Source organism: Carassius gibelio, chromosome A16 (assembly GCF_023724105.1).
Source record: "Carassius gibelio isolate Cgi1373 ecotype wild population from Czech Republic chromosome A16, carGib1.2-hapl.c, whole genome shotgun sequence".
Classification (NCBI taxonomy): Eukaryota; Metazoa; Chordata; class Actinopteri; order Cypriniformes; family Cyprinidae; genus Carassius; species Carassius gibelio.
In genome coordinates this window covers 684,097-711,928 of record NC_068386.1, presented here as the reverse complement: position 1 = coordinate 711,928, position 27,832 = coordinate 684,097, and the positions used below count along the sequence as shown (strand labels likewise).

Sequence of the window (27,832 nt, the reverse complement as noted above, 5' to 3'; positions counted from 1 at the left end):
AGTGGTCTCTGTCCCACACTCTGGATGAATAATGTAAGTAGGTTTTTTGGGTTAATTTAGATGCTTTCTTCCTTTGGCGATTTTTAGGAGTTTTAGGTTAGGATTTTTTTAGGAGCTGTCTTTGGTTGTGACTCAGGTATATTATTTGACTGATTTGTTTTGATATTTGGTTACAGGGATCTTTGTGGAAGTCCCTGTTTTATGGAGTATGACGACCCCTGTAGTTTGTTTGGGGAAATGCAGTTGAACCAAAAGTTACATCCATTGTCAGCTGATTGTCTCAGATGCTCCTTTTAAAAGATGATTCTGTTTGAGCCAGAGGAGGGCTTTTTTATTTGTTTTGGGGTATTTCTGCTTCTACTTTAATTATAACACAAGTGTGTGTGTGTGTGTGTGTGTGTGTGTATAATCAAAGGTTTCATGCTGATTATTTATAATAAACTCACATGCCAGTGATCTGAAGAGACTCAGACAGAATGAGGGTTCTTAAAATGGTTTTCTTAAAAAAGAAAAAACAAAACAACATTCACAACAAAGGTCACATCAATATAAATTAGCACAGCAAACACACAAAAACTTAAATATAGCTTTATAATCTCTGTTATTTGGATAAATGCAGATGTTCATGCTGCAGTGGAGCTCGACTTCTTCGCAGTTACTGAAGGAGAGCACAAACTACAGCTTCCTCTTACATCACTTCCTCTAATGCCACTAAAACTCTTCTAGCAGGTTCATATTCCTTGTCAATAAAATTAAGACTAACGAATGTGGCGTATATACAACATTCACGAGTGTTTCCTCTGTAACAGTGATTTTAAACACAGATCACATCCATTTCACTCCAGGAGAAGAAGCTCAGACAAATACAGAAACCCAAGAAACAGAGATCAGAAGAGCAAACCAGAAAGAGACGCTTCCCGACACAACAGAGAAGCATCGCAGCAGATCACACTTCACCACCAAACCAACAGAACGACAAGTCTTCTACATCGAGATTTTTAACACTTTACAGTGAGTTTTCATTTGTTAACGTGAACAATGAAAAATACTTCTACAGCATTTATTAATTTTAAGTAATGCAAATTTGAACATTTACTAATACTTTATTAAAATCAAAAGTTGTATCTATTAATATTAGTTAGTGCACTGTTAGCATGCAAATACATAAATTTGTATTAACGAACATGAGCAAAGATTAGTAAATGCTGTAAATATATTGCTATTTGCTAATTAACAGTTTATTTTAGCTAATGCATTAACAAATGAAATCTTACTGTGAAGTGTATTTATATAGATATAGCAAAACAATAATGAAAATTTTCTTTAGTGTATCACAAATTATTGTTTTAAATTAAATATTGTAACTGCAACTTTGAACTTTTAGCTCTGTTAGTATAAAAAACTTATTGTGAAATGTACAGGAAGTCAGCTGGATTCAATGTCTCTAGTTCCTTCATAGTTTTGTATTATATCCTGGACTCCGAATGCGTATAGAAAAAATAAATCATCATCATCAGACATGACTGAAAAACAGCATAAAATAAAATCTCCATTTTCAACCTTGATGTGTGCATTTAAAGAGACAATTTAGCCATCATTCACTCTCCTCATGTCTTCTGATGTTCTGAAAATGAATATTTGATAAATGACTAAATGTTTAAGTATTTTGAAGAATGTTGGGAGATTAAAAAAAAACTCTGGACCCGCTGACTTTCATTATATGAACAGAAAACACAGTCACACAGGTTTGAAAGAATGATGATTTCTGTCTGTAAATGATCTGTTCTTCACACGAGTGAGAGTTTGGAGGTGAATGCGTTTGATGGTTGTGAACAACGTCTCAAAGCTAAAAGCAGCTGGTTTGTGGGTGAACGAGCTGAACGTGATCCTGACGGCAGCACACAGACGTCACAGGAAGTCATGATTCTCCAGGAGAAAGCCTTTAAAATGACTGAATAAAAAGTGTTTGTAGCTCAACAGCAGTACTGCTTTCTGTCACACACACAAACACAGTTCGGAGGAACTAAATAATCCTATTTAGACTAGTTTATGCAGTAACTCTATTGTCCAGAATAGAGACGATGGATCTGCTGGTCGGGAAACATCTCACACTAACATGAAGCAGCTCAGAGCATCACTCCAGTGCAGAATTATCTCAAACTCCCATGATGCCTTCCGGCGTTTACAACCAGATCTTCATCTTTGAGTTCCAAGAAATCAAACGAACAGAAATAAACGAGGTAAATCCAGACGCCACACTAGATCCAATGAAGTAGTTTGAGGAGTGGCCAGGTGTCAGTTTGCTCGGCATTGTGGGATACAGAAGCAGTTTTGGTGAAAGGGTCATGCGTTCCCATAATGCACAGCTGCATCTGCGGTGAACGTACTGCAAAAGTGCTTGGACTGTGTGTTCGCATTTCCTCCTTAAGCAGCATGAAGACGACGATGAGACGAGACGAGCGGAGTGTGTGTGTGTGTGTGTGTGTGTGTGTTCAGCACTCCAGTGGCAGCAGGAAGCAGCGTCTGCAGTCGACCGCTTTAGGACTGGGCGGCTGGACTCTCTTCCTCCTCAGCTCTTCTCGGCCCAGAGAACTGCTCAAGCGCACATATGCCGCTTTATAACGCTTATCAAAGGAAGCTGAGGACCACACAAACACACACAGATGAAACACTGTTCATTTACTTTTTAAATATTATTTGAAATTCTCTTCAACTTAAGGATTAGTTCACCCAAAAATGTACATTTGCTGTTAATGTACTCACACTCAGGCCATCCAAGAACAATAAAGAATATTTTTAGCTGAAATGATGCTCCTTGTTAGGCTTCTGATGATATACTGAGGTCTTATGAAATGTAACATTATTTATAACAATATCACTCCGGTTCACAAACAAATCATTCTTTTGAACTGGTTCTTTTTAATGAATATCTGATTCTCAGATGAATGAACTGATTCAGTGCTCCAGTTCCTGAGGAAACAGTTCGACTCAGACCGAAGACCACCAGATCTGCATCGAATGCAGGGCCAAATTAAAGTTTTTATGGTTTCTAACTGTTTATGTAAAAAGATGAACTGAAGAAAGCAAGTTTATTCACTTTATATGCTTAAGACATGTAAAATATCCATGATTCACATCATTATTTGATGCTTTAATAATATAATTGCGCAGGAAAGGTTTCTAAGTCACAACTTCTTGCTACTGGGGTGCCTCAGGGCTCGGTGCTTGGACCACTTCTGTTCTCCATATACATGTCATCATAAGAATCTGTGATTCAGAAGCATGGCTTTTCTTATCACTGCTATGCTGATGACACTCAAATCTACTTCTCATTCCAACCAGACGATCTGACGGTAGCTGCCTGCAATACAGCCTGTCTGACAGATCTTTCTGGCTGGATGAAAGACCATCAACTTTATTCTTTTTTTTTTATTTATTATTATATATATATATTTTCAACAAGTACATCTTGGATGGTGTGTGTGTGAGTAAATTAACAGCAAATGTTGAATTTTTGGGTGAACTTTCACTTTAAGTTAGGAGTAATGCATCTACAAAACAGACAAAAAGACATAAAAATAAAAACAGCACAGGTTCTGCTCGTCTATTGGAGTCTGCTGGTTCTGCGCGACTCACCGACGTGATCTTTGCCCATGGCGGCCACCGTGAGGAAGAGCATCTCTCTGTACAGACTCCTGCGGATCCACACAAACACACATCAGAGTCATGTTCAGACTCACCTGAGCATCACCTGAGCTCTCACCATGCCTCACCTCTGTATCCGCGGAGTGCCATGCTGCTTAGCAACCGTATCCAGGAAGAGTGTGATGGCCTTGTGTACCTCGTTCATGCCGATCCAGCGAAGCACTTCCTCCAGGAAAGTGAGGTTGAAGGGATGGTTGTGATGCCGCCAGCTGTAGCTGCGCATGGGGACGCCACCTGCAGGACAGGAGAGGAATCACAATAAATAACAGAAATCAACAGATTATTAATACTGTAGGACTTGTGCTTGATGAGTTTTACCCTCATAATGCACTGTGAGTGTTTATTTTGCATAATGTTAACATTCAAAACTTTGACATGTTTTCACATTAATTCATTAATGAGAGGTTGCTGATCAATGTGGTTTTATTTGAATAATATTAAAGCTGCGGTAGGGAACTTTTGACGCTCTAGCGGTTAATAAACAGAACTGCTTGCGTCTTGCGGAAGAACATCGTAGCCGGAACTACTTCTCTCTGTTTATGTCTATGAAGAATCACAAAGGTACTGGGTTACTCCACCGCGGTATCCCCGAAGCAATCTAAAATAGTCCGAATATAAACACTTATTATAGGTGCACCCTAGTGATTCAGGACAAGCCAAAAACACGGTTTGGAAAATGGATCCATGGTGTACTCGCTTATTATGTTCATTTTTCTACATTTTGAACACAAACAAAGTTACGGACCGCAGCTCTGATTGGTTGTTTTTTACCGGGAGCAATGGATTTCTGCAAATGGCAATAGGACACTGGGAGGAGCCAGAGGAGCTTGATTTATACACAGATTATCTGTCTCATATTCTACTGTCAGGACAAAATGACAGGTTTAACAAATATGTAAAAAATATATTTTTACAAAAGTTCCCTACAGCACCTTTAACTTTAGATTTTTCAAGACACTCAACTTTTATTAAATTACGACTGTGGAATGTGAAACAAGTACAGAGATTTTGAATGTATTATGAGGGTTGATGTTAGGCTGTGTGTGTGTGTGTGTGTGTGTGTGTGTGTGTGTGTGTGTCTTACTGTGAATCCTCCAGAGCATGTAGAGTGCCGGCCACTGCTCTGTATCTGGGGTCAGTGTGTCCCACAGCAGCCTCACCCGCACCGCCGTGCCCTCTGACCCCTGACACACAAACACAGTCAGCTGAGCTCCTCTGTGTGTGTGTGTGTGTGTGTGTGTGTCTGTGTGAGAGAGAGAGACCTGTGTGAGGCGTGCGGTCAGCGGAGACGTCCGCAGCAGCTGCAGCAGGTTACTGGGCAGGCCGAGGCGAGTGAAGTACCAAACCAGATTCCAGAAGAGGATGGAGTGACTGTCCAGTAGCTGGACCTGAGAGAGAACAGCCTCGCCCTCGTTCTCCAGCAGACTCTCCATCTCCTTGCGCACTACCAGTGGGCTCAGGTATGCCACCGTCACCTGCGGGGCTCCGCCTACTGATGGCACACTGCCCTCTGATTGGCTGCTGGTCTCGGAGCTGGTGTCCGTCTCTCTCACGCCGTTACACTGGAGCTGCAGTGTGTCGCCCGGAGCGGAGCGAGGACGCATGATATTCTCCAGATCATCCTCCGTGCTCAGGTTACTGCGCTCCACACTGCACACACACACACACACACACACACACACACACACACACACACAAACACAGAATCATGTGACTCCATATAATGCTGCATTAATTTTTTTTATACTTTTGGGCATTAATTGCCATTTTAAACTTTTCTGGTTAACCACTGTGCCAATAAACCCCCCTCACCCCACTTTAATCATTTCCATCCTCTTCTAAGTATTTTCTAATGTTTAGATAAAAATCTGTATTTGATTATCAATTTTCTTCACATTTCACATTTTTGATCAATAGTTTTTTAAGCTCCTAAAAGAAATGAAATTATACTTAGACTCTGTGTGTGTGTTTGTGTGTGTGTGTGTGTGTTGTTCTCACCTCGTCGTTGATTCGTAGCGACTTATTGTTGAGAATATTGATCACATAAATAGAATTTTTTTTTTCATGAATAGAATACTATTTATAAACTTCATATAAAGGAATTTTAAATATTTATATTCATATTTTTATTTCATATTTTTAAATTATTTAATTTAGAAGAATTTATTTGAAGTTTTATAATCTAATCTTTAAAACAAATATTAAATTATCCTAAAGGAGAGAAAAGTTCCCCTAATCACAGACTCAAGCATGTTCGTTTGTTATTTTGTATAAATTGGACAATTTTCATTAATATTTTGTAATTCGATTTTTTTTTTTCATTTTAAAGTTTTAGTTATTTTATGTTTTATATTATTATTTATTATATAGTTTTAATTCATTTAATTTAATTTCAGTTCTATTTTTAGTTATTTAGTCAAAACGCTGAAAATAAATGAATTGAAATCAAATGATTTGTATTATTTCACTGGATGTTTATCTTATTTGATATAACACAGATGTTTTATCTGGTCACCTGCAGACGGGCCCCGGGTCACAGATCTCAGCGTTCAGCAGCGGGACGAACGGAGCGGAGCAGAATGGACAGGTGGTGTTGAGATTGGAGTCGTCAGACGTCCAGCCCGCCATGATCTCCTCATCATACACCAGAGAATTACAGCTGCGGCACAGCGAGCAGCTCGACATCAGCACCTGCGCACACACACACACACACACACACACTGAGACTGAAAACAGCCTGCTTCAACGTTACTGAAGTGCATAAAGAGTCACAAACCTCAATGCCTGCCACTTCCTGTGATGAATCCCACGACTTCCTGAGAGGAACTGCCAGCGTCTGTGTGTCCAACATGTCAATGTCACTCCCTACAGACAGAGAGCTCTGCACGCACACACACACACACACACACACACACACACACACACACACACACACACACTATTATTATCAGGGCTGTCATTTGATTGAAATATAATGTAATTAATTACAAGATGTGCCAATGAATTAATCAAATTAAGCACATATCAATTTGGGCTGATATATCCCCCCCCAAAAAAAGATAATTTAAAGTCATTATTGTGATGATAAAAGCATTGAATAGATATTACAACAAAAATATTTTGATTAAGCATTGCACAAATAACTGATGATAAATGTCAGTGTTTTTTACAATGAAATATAAAATGATTCTTAAAAAAATATCAGTAGTTTTAATGAGTGAGATATTGAATCACTGATTCAACCCATTCGTTCAAAACCATGACCTCTTGCATTCTCTATTCTATTTCTATTCTTTCGACTTTTCCTTTTATAAACTTGTTTTCTATTTATATAAAGAAGTTGACCCTCTAACACTAGCGTTCTCTATTCTATTTCTATTCTTTCGACTTGTTTTCTATTTATATAAAGAAGTTGACCCTCAAACACTAGCGTTCTCTATTCTATTTCTATTCTTTCGACTTGTTTTCTATTTATATAAAGAAGTTGACCCTCTAACAATAGCGTTCTCTATTCTATTTCTATTCTTTCGACTTTTGTTTCTATTTATTTAAAGAAGTTGACCCTCTAACACTAGCGTTCTCTATTCTATTTCTATTCTTTCGACTTTTGTTTCTATTTATTTAAAGAAGTTGACCCTCTAACACTAGCGTTCTCTATTCCATTTCTATTCTTTCGACTTTTGTTTCTATTTATTTAAAGAATATGACCCTCAAACAGTAGCATTCTCTATTCTATTTCTTTTCTTTTGACTTGTTTTCTATTTATTTAAAGAAGTTGATCCTCAAACAGTAGCGTTCTCTATTCTATTTCTATTCTTTCTACTTGTTTTCTATTTATATAAAGAAGTTGACCCTCTAACACTAGTGTTCTCTATTCTATTTCTATTCTTTTGACTTCTTTTTTTATAATTGAATTCTTGAATGCAGGCTCATATAACTGCACTCGTCAGATGTGGATCAGCACGCTCACCTCAGACGTGGCGTTGTACAGCCGATCCTTGGCCTTCAGCAGACTCTCGGTCATCTGGCTCTTGCGGGACGGTTTCTGGTCTGATGTGTGGCGCAGGTGTCCGTTTGCTCCCGGCCGCCGGTCATCCATGCTAGCGGCCCGTCGCACCGAGGCACGGTTCCTCGTGGGCGTCAGCAGCTGCTGCAGTTTCCCGGTCAGACTGCGGCTCGGAGAGGAAACGTTGTTGTAGTTTTCATCCACCGACTTCCTGTTCAGAGTCTCCCTCACTTCCACCGACCTGCAGAACAGGAAAAATTCCACATTTTGGATTTAATTTTAGCAAAAAAAAATTTCCAAAAAGTTTATTTAAATTTAATATTTTTACAATTTTATGGTTTAATAACCAATTAGATTAAAAATATATATTTTTAGTAATTTATTTTAATCAGATAGCTTTTAGGGAGTGAATTAGTGTAACACACTATTAAACACAGGTGTTTGATCCTGATCGTTTTTTTTTTTTGCAAATAATTTATTTAAATTTTAAATTCAAAAACTAAATTCAATAGTGCATAAAATAACGTTTTGCTTTAGTTATTTTAATTTTAATTAATTTGTTACAATTAAATAAAATAAAATGCAAAAATAGCATTTTTAGGATTTAAATTTAAAAATTATATTTTTTACAAATTTAACTTTATTTTTATCATAGTTTTAAAAAAAATCTAGATTTTTATTCATTTATGCAGCCCCACTTTCACTTAGCACAATGCACTTATTGTGTACATGTTTTTACATTGTACTTAAATTAAAAAAAAGGCCTTACATCTGTAATTAATTAGATTAAATTTATAATGACACTTTAATCCACCCTTAAACCGGTCCCTGACCCAAACCTTTACCTGTATCCCCCTCAACAGCAGCAAAACTGTTCTGCTGTAAGTTCACCGTAGTTAGAGACACTTCATATAAAGTGGGACCATTGGTGCTTGTTTTGTCTGTGTGTACCTGCTGTCCCTCTGCGGCTGACCTCTGCAGTCTGTGTCTGTGCTCTCTGCACAGTCTCTGTGGAAGGTGGACAGACAGACGTCGCTGCGGCGCACTAACACCGGCTCTGGAGGACTCAGTGTGTCACGCCGGCCGGCAGGAGGCTTGCTTGAGGCCGCAGCCGTCTGCTTTGACAGCTTCATCTCTGATAAATACAACAAAGACTGAATAAGAGTTCAGAAACAGAACGAGCAGACGCGAGTCTGGATTATCAGTCACTCACTGCCTGCTGACGCCTGAACGCCGCTCACACTGTTGCTCTTGGCCAGACTCGTCAGCGACTCGTGGCTCGAGCTGTCACTCAACCCGCTCCAGCTGGACTTACGGAGCACCGCCGAGTGGGGGCGGGGCTTAGACAGCTCGTCTCCTAGAAACAGGAGCAGGTTGTGAGAATGTGACTCTGCTGTTGGCTGTCAATCACGTGCTGGAGGCGGGGCCTCTCTGACCTGTGTGGCTGCTGAATGAAGTGCTCCTCTTCTGCTGTTTGATTGGCTGCCTGAACTGAGCCACGGCCAATACCACGTTACGAAGCTTCGCCCAGCGAAGACGCCCTCCTTGATTGGTGGATGGCCATTTACTCTCTAGCACCGCCTACAGACGCCAGAATAAAACACACACGCATGAGTAAAGAGAAGAGTTTTACCTGTTCATTATATCAGGGATTCCCAAACTCTTTCTGCAGCTGAACCACTTTCTGCTGAAATATCTCCTTAAACATTTTTTTTTTTTTTTTTTAAACCATCTATGTATTTCAATTTAACATTTTAATGATTGAATATTTAGTAAGTGTTTTAATTAAATTATTTTAACTGTATATTTGTTTTACTTAAAACTCATAAGTAAATATTTTTGGTGTCTTTTATTTTTACATTATCCCACTTTTTACTGAGAGCTTAAAAAAATTATTTATAATTTTACATTTTTATGACTTAATCTTCAGTAAATGTTTAGTTTTTTATTATTAAATTATTTTTTTATTGTGTAAAAAATAGTGTTTTTCATTGAAATTTATTTTTTATGTATTTTAATTTACATTTTCATTACAATTGATTTTGATAATTTTTCTTTTCAATTATTTACACATTTATGATTAATTATTTTATTGCTTTTGCTCATGATTCTTTTAAAATGATTTATCATCTTTCCACCGGCTCATAACCCCAGTTCAGGAAGCCCTGTATGAGTGTGAAACACGTCACTTTATTGTAGTATCCGTATGTGATGGTGTTGGGCGTTATTCCTGCCCGCTTCATCTCCAGCAGAACTCTGACCGCCAGAACCGGCTGACCGTACTGACCACACAGCTGCATGAGGATACGGTAACACACCTGCGACACACACACACACACACACACACACACACACACACACACACATACACACACACACACGATTACTGCGTCTGCATCATATGAATACAGATAGTGCTTTATATAGTGATGTGTGTGTGTGTGTGTGTGTGTGTGTGTCTCTGACCTCGTCCGGCAGCACCACCTTGCGTGTCTCCATGTGTTTGAGCACCTCGTATGCGGCCTGCAACGCTCGGACTTTATTGCTCTCTGCTCTGACGAATGTTGGTAAGCAGATGAACCAGAGTCCGTAGCAGTGACCCAGCAGACATTTAGACCACATCTCCGGCACCGTCGAGTACTTCTGCGCCTTCTTCTGCGCCAGCTTGATCTCCTGCACACACACAGCACACAGCGTCAGCCGGCTGACCTCTGACCCCGTGACCTGACCTTCAGCTGTGGCTCGTACCTGTTTAGTGCGGCGGGGGGCGGGGCTACTGGGGGCACTTCCTTTAGCAGGAGTCTGCAGCTGATCCTGCGGCCGATCGAACAGATCCACCTGGAGGACCGGGAACGTGTCATAGCTGCACACACACACACAAGCGTGCAGGGATGTCAGCGGAGAAGGGAAGTGATATCAGACGTCTGAGGGTGTTTATAATGAACGGACACGACTGATGGTCACACACCTGTAGGGGGCGGGACACTCGGAGCCGTCAGCTTCCTGTGGCTCCTCCGGAGGCATGATGAACACCGTGTGCTCACCGCTGTGACACTCGTCTCGGTCGATCAGACGCACGTCCTCCGGCTTCTCCACGTCCACCTGACACACACACACACACACACACACAGGTGTCACCGGAGCCATCTGATTGGCCGCTGCGCTCAGGTGACTGCAGGTGAGCGTCTGACCTTCTGCACGCACTCATCGAAGAACTCGAGGCAGCCGTGACGGTCGCTGACGAACGAACACTCCTCGATGAACTGCGTGAACATCTGCGTCCTCGTGAGCTGCGTGTAAAACTTCTGCTGCGCTCGATCACGAGACTTCAGGAAGCCTGACAACACACGAGAGAAAACATCAACAGTGTGTTTCTGAGATATGCAAGATATAAATTCGCAATTCTGAGAAATAGTCAAAATTGCGGAAAAAAAAGTCAGAATTACATGTTTTTATATCGCACTTGACTTTATAGCTCGCAATTCTGACTTCTTTTCCAGGATTGCATCATTTAAAGTCAGAATTGGGAGATACAAAGTTACAATAACCTTATTTGTATTCAGCGATGGAAATGGACTTCCGTAAGTTTTGGTTAATTCGTTAAGTTAAACTAAATAAAAATGTTGTCTTTGCAACTAGCTGAAGTGCTGATATTTATGGAAGCCCGTTTCCGCCACTGAATAAAATAAAATAAAATTAATTGCGACCTTTTATCTCATAATCCTGACTTTTTTTCTCAGTATTGCATCACTCAAAGTCAGAATTGTGAGTTATAAAGTCACAATAACATTATTTTTATTCAGTGGTGGGAAAGGGCTTCCACAGATATTTGTGATGTGTTCTCGGTCGGTGAAGTCAGTGGTGTTAGCGCACCCTGCAGGTTGAAGAGCGAGCTGCAGTCCGTGGTTCGGTCGGAGGGCGCTTGTGTGATGGGCAGCAGGAAGGAGCGGTATCCTCTCAGCAGACAGCTCATGAAGCGCAGGAAGGCCTCCTGGATCTCCAGCTCCAGCTGCTTCTGACGGCCGTAGATCAGATCGTAGTCCGTCAGCAGGAACTCCAGCGTAGCCTCCTCCTGACCCGGAGTATAGACTGATGGACCGAGAGAGAGCGTGAGGACAGGAAGTGACATCATAAGTCAGTCAGTGTGTTTGTGTGTGTGTGTGTGTGTGTGTGTGTGTGATGCTCACTCACTCTTCTCCAGAGTTTTGTGCAGGTTGGACAGAGAGCTCAGCAGGATCTTCCCATGTTTCCTGGGCAAAGATTTCCAGGACAGAGGCTTCTTATCTTCAGACCTGGAGACACAAAGAGACGCTTCTTCTGCTTTATTTGTTCAAAAATACAGTACAATTGTAAAATACTGATCTGCTACTTAAGGTTTTCATTAATCTTCTTCTTAGACTAAATTTCTAAACGCTACTGCTCCTAGAGCTTTGAAGCTAATAACATCATTATCATGCTAGAAACAGGCTAGTATCTTGCTAATCATGCTAACTACATGCTAGTCACTAACTAGTCATGCAAGCAACATCCTAGTGACATGCTAGTAACTTGTTTATCATGCTAGCAACACACTAGTAACATGCTAATCAGGGTAGCAACACGTTAGTAACATGCTAATCATGCTAGAAACAGGCTAGTATCTTGTTAATCATGCTAACTACGTGCTAGTCACTAACTAGTCATGCAAGCAACATCCTATTGACATGCTAGTAACTTGTTTATCATGTTAGAAACACACTAGTAACATGCTAATCAGGTTAGCAACACGTTAATAACATGCTAATCATGCTAGGAACAGGCTAGTATCTTGTTAATCATGCTAACTACGTGCTAGTCACTAACTAGTCATGCAAGCAACATCCTAATGACATGCTAGTAACTTGTTTATCATGCTAGCAATACACTAGTAACATGCTAATCAGGATAGCAACAAGTTACTAACATGCTAATCATGCTAGAAACAGGTTCGTATCTTGTTAATCATGCTAACTACGTGCTAGTCACTAACTAGTCATGCAAGCAACATCCTATTGACATGCTAGTAACTTGTTTATCATGTTAGAAACACACTAGTAACATGCTAATCAGGTTAGCAACACGTTAATAACATGCTAATCATGCTAGGAACAGGCTAGTATCTTGTTAATCATGCTAACTACGTGCTAGTCACTAGCTAGTCATGCAAGCAACATCCTAGTGACATGCTAGTAACTTGTTTATCATGCTAGCAACACACTAGTAACATGCTAATCATGCTAGAAACAGGCTAGTATCTTGCTAATCATTCTAACAACATGCTAATCACTTGCTAGTCATGCAAGCAAAATCGTAATGACATGCTAATAACTTGTTTATCATGCTAGCAACACAATAGTAACATGCTACTCATGCTAGCAACATCCTAACCATGCCAGCAATATGCTAGTTATCATGCTAAAAAGATGCTAAACATGCTAGAAACATGTTATCATGTTAACATTATTCTAATCTAAATTTTCAAACTTCAGGCTTTTACAGCTGGTTTAAACTTTCAGTCTTTTTCAATCTGACCCAAAGTTTGTCTTGACGATTTTAAAAAAATCTAGTTATAATTTAAAATATTGTTTTCTGTGTGAATCTGTGTTAAAGTGTAATTTATTTCTGTGGTGCACAGCTGTATTTCCAGCATCATTCCTCCAGTTTTCAGTGTCACATGATCTTCAGAAATCAGAATAATATGATGATTTACGGTTCAAGAAACATTTCTGATTATTATCAGTGTTGAACACAGTCGTGCTGCACAATATTTTTATGTAAACTGTGATGCATATTATTTTTCAGGATTCACAGATGAACAGAAAGTTCAGAAGAGCAGCATTTATCTGGAATCCTGTCAGGCGGCAGGAAGACTCACTGGAAGATGGTGTTGGTGTCCAGGTCCACACACACCACGTCAGTCGGCGGGTCGTACAGGTCGAAGTAGCTGGAGTGGACGCCCACGATGAAGGGCATGGGAGCACACAACACATCTGCCATCCGCAGCGGACACAGCGGGATATACGGACAGTGCCAGCGCAGAGGAAATGGCATCTAACACAGGAAACACCCGTCACATGACCGGCAGAGACAGGAAGTCACACACTGTTACTCAGGGCTGCACCGTAATGTTTTCACAGTTCATCAATCATTTTGCTTAAAAAACATAACCAGGATCAGTCATGTGCAACAAAGACTGGAAAATCCAAACTCCTCCTTGAGGAGCTGCTCTGAATCCGTGTGTGATGTGTGCTGGACTCACGGAGACGAGCGCCTCACTCACGGACGTCAGGACATCGGGCCGCAGCGAGTGCAGCAGCAGCTTGTGTTCGGTCAGAACCGCCAGCAGCAGCAGACACGCGTTCTCCGGTCCCAGATTCTGCAGCAGCTTCACAAAACTGGCCCCACTGAGAGCAGAGCATCAGCCAATCAGAGCACAGACGCAGCAGCCAATCAGATCATCAGAAGAAGAACTCACCTGAGCGGCAGCGGAGACGACACGGGCTGACAGAGCAGCAGATTATCATACGGAGAGAGCTGAGGACACACACACACACACACACACTTGGTTAACAAACACACAGAGTTAACGCACACACACACACACAAAGAAACACAAAGTGACACACACAAACAGCTGATACACACACTCACAAACACTCACACTCTCACTCACATTCACAGACTCACTCTCACTCACTCACTAACACACACAAACTCACACATACTCACACACACACACACACACTCACTCACTCTCACACACACACACTCACTCACTCTCACACACACTCTCACTCACTCACACTCTCACTCTCACACACTCACTCACTCACTCTCACTCACAAACTCACACATACTCACACACACACACACACTCACACACACACTCACTCTCACACACACTCTCACTCACTCACACTCTCACTCTCACACACTCTCACTCTCACACACTCTCACTCTCACACACTCTCACTCTCACACACTCTCACTCTCACTCACTCTCACACACACACTCTCACACACACACACACTCACTCACACACTCACTCTCACACACACACTCACTCACACACACACTCACTCACACTCACACACACTCACACACACACTCACTCTCACACACACTCTCACTCACTCACACTCTCACTCTCACACACACACTCACACTCACTCACACACTCACTCACACACACACTCACTCTCACACACACTCACTCTCACACACTCACACACACTCACACACACACTCACTCTCACACACACTCTCACTCTCACTCACTCTCACACACACACTCTCACACACACACACACACTCACTCACACACTCACTCTCACACACACACTCACTCACTCACACACACTCACTCACACACACACACTCACTCACACACACACTCACTCTCACACACACACACACACTCACTCACACACTCACACACACTCACACACACACTCACTCTCACACACACTCTCACTCTCACTCACTCTCACACACACACACACACTCACTCACACACTCACTCTCACACACACTCACTCACTCACACACACTCACACTCACTCACACACACACACTCACTCACACTCACACACACTCACACACACACTCACTCTCACACACACTCTCACTCTCACTCACTCACTAACACACACAAACTCACACATACTCACACACACACACACACACTCACTCACTCTCACACACACACACTCACACACACTCTCTCTCTAACACACACACACACACACACTCACTCACTCTCACTCACTCACACACACACTCACACACACACAGAGTTCTGAGTTCAGGTCACACTGATTTTCTTCTCCACCTCATGCTCTGATTTCCCGCCCAGCACCAGATTAACTCTTAATCAATCAATCCCTGGATCAGTTGGATCTCAAGCTCTGGACAAGCTCTACTGATTGAAGTGATTTGCTTTGGATCTCTATGCTACAGTCAGAGAGGAGGATGATGATGGAGCTTCATCACCCCCCGTTACCCACGTGTCTGTAGTGGCCCAGCGGCCGGCGCCTGCGGGGAGACTCTGAGATCAATCACCTGCACCAGGATCCGAGGACGCTGCGCCGACGGGAACGGGACGTTGTGCATGAAGCTCGAGATGTGCCTGCAGACGATTTCAACAGAAGGAATCTTTCATGAACACATTTCATTTCTCCCATCAAACACACAAGAAGATATCTGCAATAATGCATTGACCCACACTGACTTTCACTATATGAAACTTGATTGCAAATAAATGCACAGACACTATTTCAACTGAACAGAGATGACATCACTGAATTCAATGATGAACTGCCTTTAACTATCATTTTGCATTATTGACACACTGTTTTCCTAATGAATGTTGTTCAGTGCTTTGACGCAATGTATTTTGTTTAAAGCGCTTTATAAATAAAGGTGACTTGACTATATGGGCAAAATAATAGAACCTCATTTCTACCACAAAATATAATAATAATAAAAAATAAAAAAATAAATCTGATTTTGTTTCTTGCACTTCAGAGGTTTTATCACACAATTTTGACTTTTCCCAAAACTAAGGATTATAAGACATAAAATAAAAATTGTGAGAAAAAGATAAAAAGTTGCTATCAACTTTTTAATTTTTTATTCCTAAAAAAAAAAAGAGAGAGTTGTGAGAGTTAGAAGAAGATAGAAAAATCTAGAAGATAGAAAATCTTAATTCTGTGTTTAATTCTTGCATTTCAGATTTTTTTACTCTCAGAATTTGGGGAAAACAGTCACAATTAAATATAAAAAGTTGCAATAACATTTTTTATTCTGTATTCCGTGAAGAAAGAAACTTTTCTCAAAATATCATCTTTTGAATACCAGCGTTCTTTTTAAAAATGAACTAAAATATTTAAAATAAATAAATATCCAAATAAATAAATTATCAAAAATGATGTTTCTTATGTATTTGTTTATTGTAAGTAAAAAAACATTTTTTTAATCCTAATCAACAGGATCAAAAAGACCAAGAACCCTGAAGAATGTGAAGTTGTTGAAAGATCTGGAATCATAAACTTCCATTAGTGCTTTATTCTTTTATTCTACATGACTCACTTCTCCAGCGGCAGCACGTGTGGTCCAGAGATGGAGTATCTGTAGATGAAGGTGAGGAACTTCTGGAAGACGCTGAAGAAGGGCCAGTGTGAGAGGACGCAGATGCTCTTCTTGACCTGAACGCTGCGGTTAGTGATGGGCCGGCGGTCCACGACGCTCAGCAGACCCAGACGCACACACTGACGCTCCGACAGAGACTCGCGGGCGTACGCCTCGTAGAACTGGATCGCAGCGCCGTACACCTGACACACACACACACACACACACACACAATCATGTGACCAAACCATCAGATGCAATCAGGGCTACACTGAGTTTTGACAGCACTTTAGGAGTCGGTAAGATGTTCTAACATTAGTGTCACTTTTGATCGATTGAATGTGTTCTTGATGAATAGAAGTGTTCAGACGTCAGTAGCTTTCAGAGAAACGGGACGCTGGACTGGTTGTTACTGGAGTGAGCGGGTCATGAGCTGTGAGCAGACGGACCTTGTCTCCGGAGGCGCTGGTCAGGACGAAGGTGGAGAAGACGGGCAGCTGGTATTTAGTGTTGAGCGGCCAGCTCTCCACCGTCACTCCCATCGGCAGACAGAAGACCGGAACAGAGTCCGGCAGCGGGAACGACTCCAGATCCTCCTCCGGATAGCGACTGATCAGACCTGAACACACACACACACACAGGCACACACGCACACACGCTTACAGATGCACCCGCAGTATAAACAGTAAGAGTGAGTGTGTGTGTGTATGAGTGTAAAACTCACCTGCCTCGTACAACAGAGCGTTTGCTTTAACCACTGAACGCTTGTAGCAGAGATACAGCGCCGAGCCCCACTGAACACACACACACACACACACACACACACACACATCCAAACCAACAGAGAAGAAACCGAGAGTCAGAGAAACAGATTAAAGCAGAAGAGGAAGTTCACAGCTGATGGTGTTTTCTGGAGTGTGTTTAAATAGGAAGGAGAAGCAGATGTGGACATAATTACAAGCTCAGCACTCGTTTACATGAAACAGATTTAAATCCACTGCTCATTAACTCTTTAGCTCAGTAAAGTCTCTCAAAGAGCCCCTTCTGCTCATCAACGCTGCTTTTATTTGATCAGAAATACCGTAAACACAGTAATTACATTATTCCTATGTGAATATGATATACATTTAATCTGTAAAAAAAAATTCATTTTATTGTTATTCTATCAATAACATTATTTTGTTATTCTATCAAATATACAGTAAAACAGTAAAATTATTTAATATTCTAACACTCGATTTTCTGTGTGAATCAGTGAGTCAACGAATCAGTGAGTCAGCAAATCAGTAAGTCAGTGAGTCAGTGAATCAGTGGGTAAGTGAATCAGCAAATCGGTGAATCAGTGGGTCAGTGAATCAGTGAGTTAATGAATCAGTGGGTCAGTGAATCAGTGAGTCAGCAAATCAGTGAATCAGTGGGTCAGTGAATCAGTGAGTTAATGAATCAGTTAGTCAGTGAATCAGTGAATCAGTGGGTAAGTGAATCAGCAAATCGGTGAATCAGTGGGTCAGTGAATCAGTGAGTTAATGAATCAGTGGGTCAGTGAATCAGTGAGTCAGCAAATCAGTGAATCAGTGGGTCAGTGAATCAGTGAGTTAATGAATCAGTTAGTCAGTGAATCAGTGAATCAGTGGGTCAGTGGGTCAGTGAGTCAGTGAATCATCACCATGCCGGTGTTGAGGTCCTTGTCCACTCTGCAGTAGGTGTGTGGCGCCGTCTCGCCCTTGCTAGGCATCAGCAGTGAGATCTCGGTGACGCCCAGCGTGTTCAGCGCCTGTGAGTCCGGCGCTCGGCGAAACATCAGGAAAGTGCGGTGCATTGTGGGGCCGCCGGAGCTGAGGTTCGCAGAGCGACTGTATGGAGTCGTCTCGATCACCTGCCACCCCGGCTTGACCGGATCCTTGCCCTCGTACAGAACACTGACACACACACACAAAACACAATCATCAGTCGACGGGAACGAGCTGCTGCTCATATCTGACACACTGCATGATCACATCACTGGAGATATAGAGCACAGACTCACATTTAGAGCATTACTTTTAACAATATTTTGAATCAGGTTTTTGTTTTTATTTTTAGTTTAGGTTTTAGTAATTGTGTAAATGCATTTTTTCCATTGTAGCAGTGTGTGTGTGTGTGTGTGTGTATATATACATATACACATTTCATTTTTAGTTCTTTAGTTTTAGTTATTTTAGTACATCAAGTTCTCAATATCTAGCTGAAATAATAAAAAGTTTATTATTGTATATAATTTCAGTGTTTTATTTTAGTTTATTTGATTATATTTATTTTAAGAAACAAATATGTATTTGAATGGTTTAATGCTACTTTAATAATGCTAGTTTGAGTTTCTGAATAAAATTGAGCTCTATATTTTCACTGCATCAGACTATAAGAGCATCAACACCTCTCCTGAGTGATGTCTAACTGTTTGTGCTGTGTTCTCTCACCCGAGCTCCACGAGGGGCGGTTTGTCGTGTCCTCGGCGGTAGCACAGGAACATGTGTGTGTTGTTGAGCAGGCCTGCGCTCAGCTCCGCCGGATGGCCTCCTTGTGTTTTCTCGATGCAGGTGAATCCCTCGGGAACGTCCTCCCCGAGACCACGGGCGATCACGGCCAGATCAATGACGGGCTGCAGCGCTCTCACGCCCCTCTGGTGACCCTCCTCGTCCAGCGGAGACCCAGCGCCCGCCAGACCCGCCACCACGAAATAATCCACCAGCTGAGGACATCGCTCTTCTGTCATCACGCCGGTCTAGACACCACTGGCACACACACACACAAACACACACACCTTTACAGATGAACAAGCATTTAGTGTTTTCTGTTTTAAATGTTCTGGATTCTGTTTTAATAGTTAAAAGTCCATTTTAACAATTGATTCATTTAATACATTTATGAAAACTTTTTTTTTTTTTTCAGATTCTCTGTTTTTCGGTTCAATGTTTTTTTCTGGACTCTGTTTCAATGGTTTACAGTTAATCTTAATTTTAAAGTAAATCATGTCTGATTAATTGAATTTAACCATAAAACTTTTTTTTTTATTTAATTAAATACAGTTTTCACAATAATAATGACTTATGAAATCGTTTTAATGGTGTAATTAAAATGTATTAATCAAATAAGATGCATATTCAATTAAACGCACTAAAGTTGAACTATTCAATAATTTGTTACAATTGAAACAATACTAGCGCCAAATTAAATATTTATTATTTCTCAAATTCTGTGTTTTATTTTTTTCTGAATTTTATTTAAATGGTTCAATTAAATTGTAATAATAATAACAATAATAATATTTTTATAAATAAAGCATGTCTAATCAATGAGTTTGAAAATCTTAAAGTATCAATTTATTATTTTATTTTTTTACAATAATATGTATGCTCTATGAAATATTGTATTATTTTTTATTATTATTTTATGTTTACTGTTTAATTTTTTTTCTGGATTCTTACATTAAATAATGATGTCTAATCAGTTCAATTTGTAAATCCTTAACAATTGAATCATTTATTACAATTTTAAAAATAATTTATTTTTCTAGATTCAATGTTTATGATTTATTACAAATGAAATCATCATAAACGCTGGTAATTAGTTTTCTAATATAGTAATATTGTTTTCTTGACAGCCGATGCCGATATCTTAGAAAGCAGGGTAGCCGATATAAAGCCGATATTATTTTCTTTTTAATTAATATTTAAGAAATTTAAAATCATTTGACGATGGATTAAAAAGTGTCAAATAAACATACTTATACTTTAGTTGACAAAGTATTTTTCACAAATAAACAGATAATTAATAAACATATAATTAAACTGGAAGTAAACACTTTAACCAACGGGGATCTCAGGAAATTTGTGTGCATTGGGAATCATATTTTTCTAATAAATCAAGGGTAATCCTCATTTTACACACAGCACACACAGAAAATGCCATTATATCAGTGAACCAATAGTGGTAATCAAACGCATGCATGAAACTTTGAGTCACTCATCCACAATTTGTCTAATTCGGTGAGATTTCGTGACAGGAAGTGCACACTGTCAGCGTGTTTCCTGCTCATCACACACACGTGTCACGATGGGGTCAAAGGTCAACACGCAGGTGACTCTCTGAATCCGTCACACTCACATCTACAAACACACCTGTCACCATGGCGACCGCCTCAGGACCGGAAGTCCCCTGCTGGAAACGGATCGGGTTAACTCACCGCTGTTAGACAGGACTGAAGCACATCGGTTCGGATCGGTCTGGTTCTGTTCTCAGATCAGCTCATGAATGAAAGAGTCACTGAAGAGACGAGTAAACATCAGTCTGATCACACCAACACGAGCGACTGCTAACACGTGCAGGAAACTATCAGAGGAAACAACAGCCATTGCACTTCACTTCCTCTTCATCGCTCAAGCGTTCAGAAATCAAAGTGGGGAAATGTGTTTCCGGCAGAAACGCACTGAAGTTACACCACACTTTTCACATTTCTTTCATTTCCCTCAAACACTGTCATTTTTTATTTCCGAACCAGGATTCACACAGCCTTAGAAAAGCTTGATATATATATATATATATATGGCAATCTCAGAAGTCTGATATTTAGACTTGGAAAAGTAGTGCAAACTAAAAAAAAAATGTTTATAAAGTCATCAATACTTCTATAATGAATATACTTTTTATAAAATGTAAAGCGTATAAATATACACAAAAAATATTATAAACGCAACTCTTTTGTTTTTGCCCCATTATACATGAGCTGAACTCAAAGATGTGTACACAAAAGGCCTATTTCTCTCAAATATTGTTCACAAATCTGTCTAAATCTGTGTTCGTGAGCACTTCTCCTTTGCCGAGATAATCCATCCACCTCACGGCTTTGGCATATCAAGATGCTGATTAGACAGTGTGATTATTGCACAGGTGTGCCTTAGTATAAATAAAGGCCAGTCTAATATGTGCAGTTTTATCACACAGAACAATGCCACAGATGTCGCAAGTTTTGAGGGAGCGGGCAATTGGCATGTTGACTGCAGGAATGTCCACCAGAGCTGTTCATTTCTCTACCATAAGCTATCTCCAAAACACTGCATGGAAACACCAATATGCACATAAATTATACAAATACTCGTAAAAAAAAACATATGTGCACATAAGTAGGATAAACTATGATGGAAACACATTTACTGAATAAATTCCACCATGTGTTGACTAACCAGTGGACCGATCTCGTTGCACTGCATCTGAAATGTTGTTTTGGTTGTTCGGAAATGCCTGGGCAAAGATTTGCGCACAAGTTAAATTCAAATCTTGGGATGGAAACATAGCTATTGCTCCGATGGGTGCGTCCTCACGAAACCTTATCATTCAACAACCATGAGTACAGGAATATATTCCCAATGCTGTTTGTATAAAAATAATATTCAGAATAAAGCTGAAACAGAATCTGGTGCGCATGTTAACACAGTCAAAGAGCATGAAGATGCTCCTGAATCATGAACCATGAGTCTCTGTCTACAGGAAGTTCACTGATGTGAGCCGAACTCTGTGCTGAGACCTGTTCCACATCAAACTAACTCACAGAACGTGAACTTCAGCAGATCTGAGTCCTTTCACACACCACCAGCACAGAAATCAGGAGGAGAGACTGAGGTACTGATGGAGGACACACAGCAGAACGGAGCACTCTTCACTGATCCCAGAACAGCCCAGAAGATCTCAAGAGGCCTAAAGAGTAACGATCTGAGCTGGAGCTTCAAACCACAAACACTGAACCAGCCGCAGGTCGATATATATGTCATATTAAATTCAACAATTTGAGCCCAGTCTGTAAATACAATGACATTTACTCTGTACATAAACGCCTGAACTATTGTCAGTCTGGCTGAACCCCGAGTCAGGAGAGAGACACTAAAAATAACAGATAGAAATGGAAGCTCTACTCAAGAGCATCCCAAGGTTTTTTTCTCCATTCTGTCACCGATGGAGTTTCGGTTCCTTGCCGCTGACGCCTCTGGCTTGCTTAGTTGGGGTCACTTCATCTACAGCGATATCATTGACTTGATTGCAAATAAATGCACAGATACTATTTAACTGAACAGAGATGACATCACTGAATTCAATGATGAACTGCCTTTAACTATCATTCTGCATTATTGAGACACTGTTTTCCAAATGAATGTTGTTCAGTGCTTTGACGCAATGTATTTTGTTTAAAGCACTATATAAATAAAGGTGACTTGACTAATATATAGAGTTTGTGTAGCATGTGTTGTGTGAGCATGTGTGAGTAGATTGTATAGTGTGTATAGAATAGTATGTCTATTATATATTGTATATAGTTGTAGTGTGAGAAGTATAGTGTGTATAATTTGTGTAGTGTAAGTACTGTGGGTAGTATTTGTAGGATGTGTAGTAGTGTGAGTAGTATAGTGTGTATAGTATGCATTGTGTGAGCACTATGAGCAGTTTGTGTATAGTATGAGAAGTAGAGTATGTGTAGTGTGATCAGTGAGTAGTGTAGTGTGTGTAGTGTAGTGTGTATAGTATGAGTAGTGCGAGTAGTTGATCAGTGCAAGCAGTGTAGTGTAAGTAGTGAGATCAGTGTGAGTAGTGTAGTGTGATCAGTGTGATCAGTGAGAGTAGTGTAGTGTGAGTAGATTGATCAGTGAGAGTAGTGTAGTGTGAGTAGTGAGATCAGTGTGAGTAGAGTAGTGTGAGTAGTGTAGTGTGAGTAGTGAGATCAGTGTAGTGTGATCAGTGTGATCAGTGAGAGTAGTGTAGTGTGAGTAGATTGATCAGTGTGAGTAGTGTAGTGTGAGTAGTGAGATCAGTGTGAGTAGTGTAGTGTGATCAGTGTGATCAGTGAGAGTAGTGTAGTGTGAGTAGTGAGATCAGTGTGAGTAGTGTAGTGTGAGTAGTGAGATCAGTGTGAGTAGTGTAGTGTGAGTAGATTGATCAGTGAGAGTAGTGTAGTGTGAGTAGTGAGATCAGTGTGAGTAGAGTAGTGTGAGTAGTGTAGTGTGAGTAGTGAGATCAGTGTAGTGTGATCAGTGTGATCAGTGAGAGTAGTGTAGTGTGAGTAGATTGATCAGTGAGAGTAGTGTAGTGTGAGTAGTGAGATCAGTGTGAGTAGTGTAGTGTGAGTAGTGTAGTGTGAGTAGTGAGATCAGTGTAGTGTGATCAGTGTGATCAGTGAGAGTAGTGTAGTGTGAGTAGATTGATCAGTGAGAGTAGTGTAGTGTGAGTAGTGAGATCAGTGTGAGTAGTGAGATCAGTGTAGTGTGATCAGTGTGATCAGTGAGAGTAGTGTAGTGTGAGTAGTGAGATCAGTGTGAGTAGTGTAGTAGGAGTAGTGTGATCAGTGTGAGTAGTGTAGTGTGAGTAGTGAGATCAGTGTGAGTAGTGTAGTGTGAGTAGTGAGATCAGTGCAGTGTGATCAGTGAGAGTAGTGTAGTGTGAGTAGATTGATCAGTGTGAGTAGTGTAGTGTGAGTAGTGAGATCAGTGTGAGTAGTGTAGTGTGAGTAGTGAGATCAGTGTGAGTAGTGTAGTGGGAGTAGTGAGATCAGTGTGAGTAGTGTAGTGTGAGTAGTGAGATCAGTGTAGTGTGATCAGTGAGAGTAGTGTAGTGTGAGTAGATTGATCAGTGCGAGTAGTGTAGTGTGAGTAGATTGATCAGTGAGAGTAGTGTAGTGTGATCAGTGTGAGTAGTGTAGTGCGAGTAGTGTGATCAGTGAGAGTAGTGTAGTGTGAGTAGTGAGATCAGTGCGAGTAGTGTAGTGTGAGTAGATTGATCAGTGTGAGTAGTGTGATCAGTGTGAGTAGTGTAGTGTGAGTAGTGTGATCAGTGAGAGTAGTGTAGTGTGAGTAGTGAGATCAGTGCGAGTAGTGTAGTGTGAGTAGTGAGATCAGTGTAGTGTGATCAGTGAGAGTAGTGTAGTGTGAGTAGATTGATCAGTGTGAGTAGTGTGATCAGTGTGAGTAGTGTAGTGCGAGTAGTGTGATCAGTGAGAGTAGTGTAGTGTGAGTAGTGAGATCAGTGCGAGTAGTGTAGTGTGAGTAGTGAGATCAGTGTAGTGTGATCAGTGAGAGTAGTGTAGTGTCAGTAGATTGATCAGTGTGAGTAGTGTGATCAGTGTGAGTAGTGTAGTGTGAGTAGATTGATCAGTGAGAGTAGTGTAGTGTGAGTAGTGTGATCAGTGTGAGTAGTGTAGTGCGAGTAGTGTGATCAGTGAGAGTAGTGTAGTGTGAGTAGTGAGATCAGTGTGAGTAGTGTAGTGTGAGTAGATTGATCAGTGTGAGTAGTGTAGTGTGAGTAGATTGATCAGTGTGAGTAGTGTAGTGTGAGTAGATTGATCAGTGTGAGTAGTGTAGTGTGAGTAGATTGATCAGTGTGAGTAGTATAGTGTGAGTAGATTGATCAGTGTGAGTAGTGTAGTGTGAGTAGATTGATCAGTGTGAGTAGTATAGTGTGAGTAGATTGATCAGTGTGAGTAGTGTAGTGTGAGTAGATTGATCAGTGTGAGTAGTATAGTGTGAGTAGATTGATCAGTGTGAGTAGTGTAGTGGGAGTAGTGTGATCAGTGTGAGTAGTGTAGTGTGAGTAGATTGATCAGTGTGAGTAGTATAGTGTGAGTAGATTGATCAGTGAGAGTAGTGTAGTGTGATCAGTGTGAGTAGTGTAGTGCGAGTAGTGTGATCAGTGAGTAGTATAGTGTGAGTAGTGTGATCAGTGAGTAGTGTAGTGTGATCAGTGTGAGTAGTGTAGTGTAGTGTGAGTAGTGTGATCAGTGTGATCAGTTTGATTAGAGTAGTGTGTATAGTAGGAGTAGTTTAGTATGTATAGTATGAGTAGTGTAGTATGAGTAGGGTGCATGATTCTGAGTAGTGTGAGCAGTTTGCGATCGTAAACACAGCCAGAGGCCACAGTTCATCATCACTCACCCTGAATGAAAGTGTATTGGTCAGACGAATACTTTCGGATGAGTTGGGTTGAGCCGCGTGTTTCAGTGGCTCACACACTCTACCTCAGGTGTCTTCAATAGAAAACTCCACTTCCTGTTTCAGCTCATCTTTGAGCTGATGCGTTTCCTGTCCACGCTGCTTTTAGCTCTTTCTAAGCACTTTCAACACTCACTTCCTCAAACTCATCAGCTGCAAAACACAAGAGTTTCCCTCATTCATCTCAGTTCATCTCAAGCTGTGTGAATATCATCTCTGTAAGACGCTCGCAGTGACTCTCAGACACACACCCTAACACTAGCACGGCTGAGATCACGATTACTTAACACATCACTCATTCATCTCAGAAACATCAAACTTCACAAGTGCACTCAACTCTAAACAAATGTGCTTTTTTACAGAACTTTAAATAGAATTCAGCTAATACGAAACTAAATAATGAGAAATGTCTTGGAAATGCAGTTCAGTAATTTTAATGCATTGCGCGTGCATTCTGAGCCTGAAGATCAACATGGTTGTATATTTATCTAGTGAATATTTCAGAATTCTGAATATTTCAGAATTTATATTCACTGTCCTGGGTTTATTTCCAAAATATTAAGTCCAAATAAATAAATATGATATATATCACAAGACAAAACACAGGCATCCCTGTAAGATGGACAATAATCTAAATGATCGTGAATTAAATAAAATTGAATTAATCAGTCAAGAGGCCAGGACAGAATGATCTTGTGTTTGGTTATGTCTGATATGTGCTTTCTGACAGCTGATGATATCTACTATTGACATATATCAATATGTACTGATCAATTATAGATATCAATTATAGAGCACAGTCTACATCTACACTAATTTAATCAAAAACACATTCAATATATTGTAAATATTCAGTCAAAAACAGAAATGAAATGTTGGCATGCCATTCTGGTTCCATGTTTCGATAATGAAAACAATTTGACATATTTCTGGGCACGTCCGGTTCAATATTATATGAATAAAAGCAAATCTGTGATCGAAAATAAATTCTGTGTTGAATCGCTAACGTACTATCCGAGTCCTGAAACAAAACCGGTTCGGACCCGCTTCAGAACGACCGACGGTCCACACACACACACACACACACACACACACACACACACACCTGGTTCGGCTGATCTCATGACGAATCTTCATGTTTCAATAACACGCATCTATTACAGCTGTCTTTTTTAGTCGAGCAGTTTGCTCCGCTTCTGTCGGCTCGGCTCGGCTCAGTTCGGCTCGGTTCGGGACTCACCTAAGCAGCAGAAGCGCAGTTCGGCTCAGTTCGACTCTCATCTCATCCTGAAGCTTCGGCTCATACAGTCTCACTCGGTTGTCATTCGGTCCGGCCGGTACCGGGACGCGATCAGGCTCGAGTTTCACTGCGCGGAACAACCGTCGCCGCTGCGTTCCGCCATCACGGACAGAAAGCAAGCAGGGGCTCCGAGCAGCTGCAGACGCGACGCGCGGACTGACGCCCAGCGGCGCGGAGCCGCATTACAACAACCGCGCTGACTGACACTGCAGATGCGGCTTCTGATCGGTCTGAATAAATAATAATATTCTGATTTTAATCGTTTTATTCGGTGTCTATTATCATCACGTCCGCCAGCGTCACTGTGAAGGTTGTGGCGAGCTGCTGAAGTGACGCATGACGTTGTCACGTGACACGCTTGTTTATGATGACTTCACAAGGATTTAAAAATTCAGTTTAACGTTATATATTTGTCCAAACGCAAATTAGTATGTCAGGCATGAACTCTTGGCGTTATAATGGTTTTTAAATAATATTATTTAACGAGCGCAAATATTCTAAAAACGTCTGTAAAAACACGAATATTGTGAAATAACGTAACAAAAATAGTGAAATATTACAATTTAAAATAGCTTTTTTTCTTTGTGAATATATAATAAGACGTAATTTATTTCTGGGATGAATATCGAATTTTCAGCATTATTGAAATATTTTAAATAATTGAGCAG

At 40.6% G+C, this 27,832-nt stretch overlaps 1 protein-coding gene across 3 annotated transcripts; it reads right to left on the bottom strand.

Annotated features, from left to right (window-relative positions):
• Nucleotides 1–477: 477 nt before the first annotated feature.
• On the bottom strand, nucleotides 478–27,497 carry LOC128030273 (DENN domain-containing protein 4B). 3 transcript variants are annotated; one of them, XM_052617754.1, is made up of 29 exons: nucleotides 27,105–27,481; nucleotides 25,808–26,017; nucleotides 19,316–19,630; nucleotides 18,526–18,778; nucleotides 17,584–17,653; nucleotides 17,309–17,478; nucleotides 16,821–17,062; nucleotides 15,792–15,858; nucleotides 14,205–14,263; nucleotides 13,989–14,133; nucleotides 13,605–13,780; nucleotides 11,903–12,003; nucleotides 11,585–11,800; nucleotides 10,903–11,048; nucleotides 10,680–10,813; nucleotides 10,460–10,574; nucleotides 10,178–10,384; nucleotides 9,901–10,029; nucleotides 9,148–9,292; nucleotides 8,925–9,068; nucleotides 8,663–8,846; nucleotides 7,676–7,952; nucleotides 6,482–6,586; nucleotides 6,221–6,396; nucleotides 4,968–5,355; nucleotides 4,790–4,889; nucleotides 3,774–3,939; nucleotides 3,637–3,695; nucleotides 478–2,638 (listed from the first exon to the last, which is right to left on the bottom strand). In XM_052617754.1, exons 3-29 carry the CDS (start codon nucleotides 19,609–19,611, stop codon nucleotides 2,493–2,495), a joined length of 4,416 nt encoding a protein of 1,471 aa, XP_052473714.1. In that variant the 5' UTR covers nucleotides 19,612–19,630; nucleotides 25,808–26,017; nucleotides 27,105–27,481; the 3' UTR covers nucleotides 478–2,492. The 3 variants fall into 3 exon arrangements, with proteins under 3 accessions (XP_052473714.1, XP_052473716.1, XP_052473713.1); XM_052617756.1 differs by lacking the exon at nucleotides 25,808–26,017 and adding an exon at nucleotides 21,082–21,227; XM_052617753.1 differs by lacking the exon at nucleotides 25,808–26,017 and having other exon boundaries at nucleotides 27,105–27,497.
• Between the last annotated feature and the right edge of the window lie 335 nt (nucleotides 27,498–27,832).